This window comes from Sphaeroforma arctica, assembly GCF_001186125.1.
Source record: "Sphaeroforma arctica JP610 unplaced genomic scaffold supercont1.144, whole genome shotgun sequence".
Lineage (NCBI taxonomy): Eukaryota > Ichthyosporea > Ichthyophonida > Sphaeroforma > Sphaeroforma arctica.
The window spans coordinates 127,493-133,008 of record NW_014040414.1 but is presented as its reverse complement, the minus strand read 5'-3'; the positions used below and the strand labels follow the sequence as shown (position 1 = coordinate 133,008).

Genomic DNA, 5,516 nt, shown 5'->3' with positions numbered 1-5,516 from the left:
ACTGATCTTGATTCCTAGACTTTTACTAATTGAAGAGAGCTTCTTCCGAAATATATCCCCCACCCAAACATGGGTTGAATTCTGACCCTTCTAAAAGCCAATCATCTAAGCTTGTCCTGTCATTTCCTCCGAAATCACCTTTCGGTAAGCACCCTCAAAACTTTCATGCGCTTTCCGTTTGCATATTGCGATATCACCGATATTCAACTTGCGTGAGTAGGTGTACATTCTCGGACCCTTTAGAGATTTCCAAAAGTATGAGTGTCGCTCGATCTATGAATAAGCAGTCAACATGTATATCCAGTGCTTCGTCGAGAAGATACAGTGTTCTTGTGAAATTATCTGGACATTAATTCTCCCCAGTTTCTGACAATCGAGGTTTTGTACAAGTGCTTGCGTATCAGTGCGCGCTATGGAAGTGCGTGCATACAGAGAAAAAAAGGTACTCATTACCCCATCTTCCCAGCACGTGCACCGTGCACTAATATCAATCATTGGGTATTTTTCTGGGGTATTGCTCATTATTCAATTTTTATACTACAGTCAGGCGCCGTTCATTCTTTTTGAAAGCTACAACGGAATAATACTCAATTCCTTTTCTCGGCTACCAAAGCCTTTCAGCCACAGCGGCTCCTGAATAACAAAACTGTTCAAGTACAAGGTACATTGATGGTAGGACTCGCTTAAAAAGTAACGACTTAGCAGGAGTTCAAACGGTGGACCATTGTACAAAGCAACTGTGTCCGGGACTCCGCCCATGAAAGCTCAGTAACGTAATTAGTGATAGGATTGGTTCAAACCGGATCACGGGATCAGACTTTTAAAATTATTTCTTAGCTTTCACGGCGTCTGTGCCAATCTTTGAGCACTTTGTATATGTACAGTATATGTAGAAACCGGCTTCTGAAGAATGTCGAACTTTGCATATGCGTCGTATGCGCTAAGTGCGTTTTACGTTCGCAGCGGTATAATACTTAACAACCTCTGCGTCAAATCCTTTCAATCATTGCTCGTCTGGTGATCACGGAATAGAACCGACATTATGCGACCCAATTGGATCGGGGAGTGTTGCACGACCCCATTATATAGTTCTGAATCCTCTCCGGCCATGTGAAAACAAAATTATTGTATGGTGATTAAAAGTTTGAAACCTCACAAAAGAGTTTTAAAACAAGACCCAGAAGCAGGAAATATTCGGCACCTATTTTACTCGCGACCATTGTTCTTTTTCCAGGTTATGTCACGACATCTGTTTTTGGCTATTTTGGTTGCTGATACATAGCCTGTTACCGACTTATTGTAAAGTTATGTACTGTATCTTTACCCGATTACTCGTAGTCATATACTACACATTTGTACATATGTAGTTTGTTTGTTTTTTTACAACAATAGTTTGAGACTTGAGACTTTTATTTGTTTACTTTTAACTTTTTAAGGACCAATGAAGAAGATGTTGGAATTCGGGGAGTCTGGGACCAATAACAGTACATATTTTTCACCGGTATGATATGTACACTCTTGAGTCTTTTAAAAAAGGTTTTAACTTTTTACTATTTTTGAGCACGTGCTATACTCTCTAGATGCATAGGTATGTCCATGTACATATCTCAAACTCTGACTTTGTATATATGGAGTCAGGAGCGTGCTATACTCTCTAGAGTAGACTGCTATGTAGTCTGAGTTTAGCTCATTACGTTAATGGGGTACGGGATAGAAGCTGAACGTAAACACATATATATTCAATTTTTGAACGTTTAAACGATTATAAGGTGTGATCAGAAGAGCCTACCTAAGTTCTTTTTATAATAAAAGTTGAACGTAACCGTATATTTATTCGATTTATAAAAGTTTTAACGAAAAACGGTTTGAGGATAGACTGTCTGACTGATAGACTATGGAGTCAGGAGTCAGATTTTTAGGCATACGTAAGGGTTTGTCGAGAGAAGAGTAATCAGGAGTCAGGAGTCTAAGACTCAAGGCGCAAATGTAAAGTGTGGAATGTCCGAATGTGGTCTGTGATAACTGTGGACTCCAACAATGAACAATCCCAGTATGTATCTGACTATCTGTCCCACATTATCTTGTTTATTTATTTTGTTTGTTTGTTTTTTGAAAAAACATATGAGAAACAAGAGGCTTTCCGGAAATTCTGCCTCTTCTTGAGTGGTAACTGGTAACTGGTAACTGGTATGTGTAGCCTTTGGACGTAATAGTCCGTTCACACGTCTCACTCTCAGACATATTTTCCACATAAATTGTTTTCATATTCTTCTTCTCTCTAAGTCTATAGAGAGAAAGAGTCACAAGCTGGTATTACGATATTTACGATATGTTGTCGATATATAGCTGTGAAATGTAAATCACTCGTCTTTGAGGGGGGCGCCTTTATATCAGAGTGGCCTGGTACATAGTACTTTTCCGATTTCCCTTTCTCTTCCGGCAAGACGCTATAAATATCACAGATACCAAAATCTGTGACTAGACAGCAAACAGTCTCGCCTACATATTACTAATAACTGTTTTACTAAATTTTTAATATTGGCTTTCTATTTGCAACGTATTTTCTTCCCCGTATGTCCTCAGGTCGCTCATATGTTTACCAGTCGATAGTACAATTGAGTACTCTTCTAATTTCTACTGTTCGCTCAGACTGCTCTCAATTGGTGTGCAAAATCTCCCACGAATCAGTTACCCATTTCAAGTTCTTGAATTCCTCGTGCTCGCCCTTACCCATTGAAGTTGAACACGATTCCGTGTTTTTTTACGCGAGGGTCAAGTAAGTCTCATTACAGGTTCAGTTTGCCCGTGGATGGTGTTTTGCCCACCCGTTTTCTCACATTACTTGATGACGAAGGGGGGCCGTCGGTGCTAATATCAGTATTCGATCTCAGAGGAAGCTGCGTTTGTTCGCTGTGGTAAAATCCATATATATATTGTGGGTTAATCAAATTCATATTTTCAGTTGGGTTGGCAACAATAAGTGTAGAAATGTCAATTGCGGATCTTCTTATGCGCAGATTCACACCTTTTTTTTTGTGATCTATTGCAGACATGCAGCACTAAATCTCCCCAACACTAAGTGTACACAGTATGCTCGCGCGTATGTCGGATTTCTCACTGCTAAATTGATTAATACTCGATATCTACACTAGACTCATGCCATCATGCAGCAACGAGACACTGTAGTATAACAGATTCACGTACACGCCACATACGTAGTTTGAGCATCTAATTCCGGTTCCTTGTGGCGCCCCTCTCTTTTGATTGCCGGCGATGCTACAATTGTCTTCGTAGCGGAGATTGTCGTGCTTTCATCCTTGATCTCTGTTTCTGTGAGCTTGACAGCGGGCTCCTCCCCTACCTCCATCATACCCTTTTGACGCTGAATATTGTCAAGCTTCTTCCAATTCCGTCTGAAAATCGTAAGGGTGTGAAAGCACAATATAACAGATTACAAACTTCTACGTAATAGTCAAAATAGTTGGTCGCACATTTTCTGGTTTGTTGTACCGCTTTGAGGTAAACTTCGCTTAAAGAATCACTAGTGAGAATGAACTCTAAATTTGACACTAATAGCAACATCCATGAACGTACTAAACTGTTGGTTTCATGGATGCATCCCTCTAAAATATCACTATCAACCTACCGGAAGAGAAGAAGATCAAGCTCGTTGACTAGTACGCCTGATCCTTTCATCATCAGCCAAATAACCATACCCAACTCTATATGATACCACCCAGGTACAGACGGTAGATACACCATCAGCACGTGCAGTCCCATGCGCAAAGGGGAGTAGGTGCACCAGTACGTTAGCCAGTGCACGTCATGCCTTGCCTCTGGTCGTGTTGCATCATTCTCGTGTCCTCTAGGCATTGGCACCTTTTTTGAGGCTGTATACGGAGGAGTTCGATCTTGTAAGCGTGTAAGAATCAGACGGCTTCCGATAAACTCAGTCAAACATGTATATGTATATGTGTGCTCGAGTGATTTACTGTGTTTTAGATAAATATGTAGGATGATTAGGATCAGATCGTTGTGTAGTATCTGAATTACCACCTGGTTAGGTAAAGTCGGATACTCACAAACATGGCTTTCTGCTGACAAGGTGACCTATGGGTAAAACACTTTATAATTGGTACTAAGATAAAAAACCCCTTTTCCGACAGAAGCTCTGTAATCGTGCTTGCGTGGACGGTTGATAGAAATGTTTGTCAATACAATTGAATAGGACACTTCAACTGACGGAGGGCGATTCAACACAGCCGGCCCACACACAATAAATACTCAATCATTTCAGATCTCATAAACTATTCTCATAGAGAACCACGCGATCGGAAACTGAAAAAAAGGACCTTAAATGGTTGTGAATTCGAAAGTAAACTAATACGTGTACTTTCCTGTGTAAACGACTAAAAAAAGTACATAACAATAGCTGCAAACAAATTCTGTCTACATTCGCACGACCACCTGTAGTGTCCAGCATGAACGGACCACTTCACAACGCAACGTGTAGTAGAGTCCGTGCATATTCACGAAAACTAAGCACGATTATCAATACATCAGTAATTTGTTCCCAACATACGTTTACCAGCCAACTGTTTAGCCTTCTTCTTCCCCTTGACGTTACTACGCACAGCACCATTCTGTATCAGCGTGGTGACACTCATGTAGCATGGATACACTTGTCCCACAAAAATCGCACCGTATGATGTGATAATTCCCGGTGTCAAGAAGAAGGGGAGTGAGACCACGAGAACAGGTCCTACTTGCAGCACCCAATCCTAGCATTTAAACCATGAACAGTTACAGGTGTTATTTTTCTATCCAACAGCAGAAGCTGAAATCTTTTCTACTTTTCAGACGGTACTGCCTTGATGATAATCATACCGATACGGAAGAACATCCAAAGAATGCTATTTACATATTGATGTATCTGTCTCTCCGCTGATTGAATACCATGAACGTGTAATGATGCCTTGCCCAACAAGCGGACATTAACGTACGAAATCTCCATTCAAATATCTACAACCGTGTGATCTCGTGTCAGCGGAACTTCGATTGATGAATTTGAGTTAGGATATTCAATTTTGAATTATTCCACGGCAAAGTTATTCTCTCGCAGATTCACTTCGTAAAATTCATCAAGTGCACAAGTGTGCTTAGAACTTGAACTTATGACTTAATTCACTGAAATCATAAGCCATACATATATCATAATTCAGTATTAGTCATACACATACCACCATCCACCTGACAGAAGCGGGGAAGACTGCGTGGAACAGCGACGCAATAATCCCCTTCTTGTCATCGCTGACAGTGGTGTCGGGCAGCTTGCGCACGAACCGGTTGATGAAGGGCACAAGAATGCCGAACATGATAGACGCTCCGTTCGTGTACGGAAACCATAACCAGAAGACGAAGTGGTTACGCAAGGTATATACAACCTTCACTTTGCTCAGAAGGGCCAAGACAAGGGGAAGCTATGGGTGCAGGGGTTGAGAAGGTATTTGTTCAGA

General features: G+C 41.0%; 1 protein-coding gene across 1 annotated transcript; it reads right to left on the bottom strand.

Annotated features, from left to right (window-relative positions):
* Positions 1-2,402: 2,402 nt before the first annotated feature.
* Positions 2,403-5,433, bottom strand: SARC_03008 (hypothetical protein). The gene is made up of 5 exons (XM_014303227.1): positions 5,241-5,433; positions 4,583-4,781; positions 3,647-3,890; positions 3,216-3,413; positions 2,403-2,910 (listed from the first exon to the last, which is right to left on the bottom strand). Exons 1-5 carry the CDS (start codon positions 5,373-5,375, stop codon positions 2,787-2,789), a joined length of 900 nt encoding a protein of 299 aa, XP_014158702.1. The 5' UTR covers positions 5,376-5,433; the 3' UTR covers positions 2,403-2,786.
* Positions 5,434-5,516: the final 83 nt, after the last annotated feature.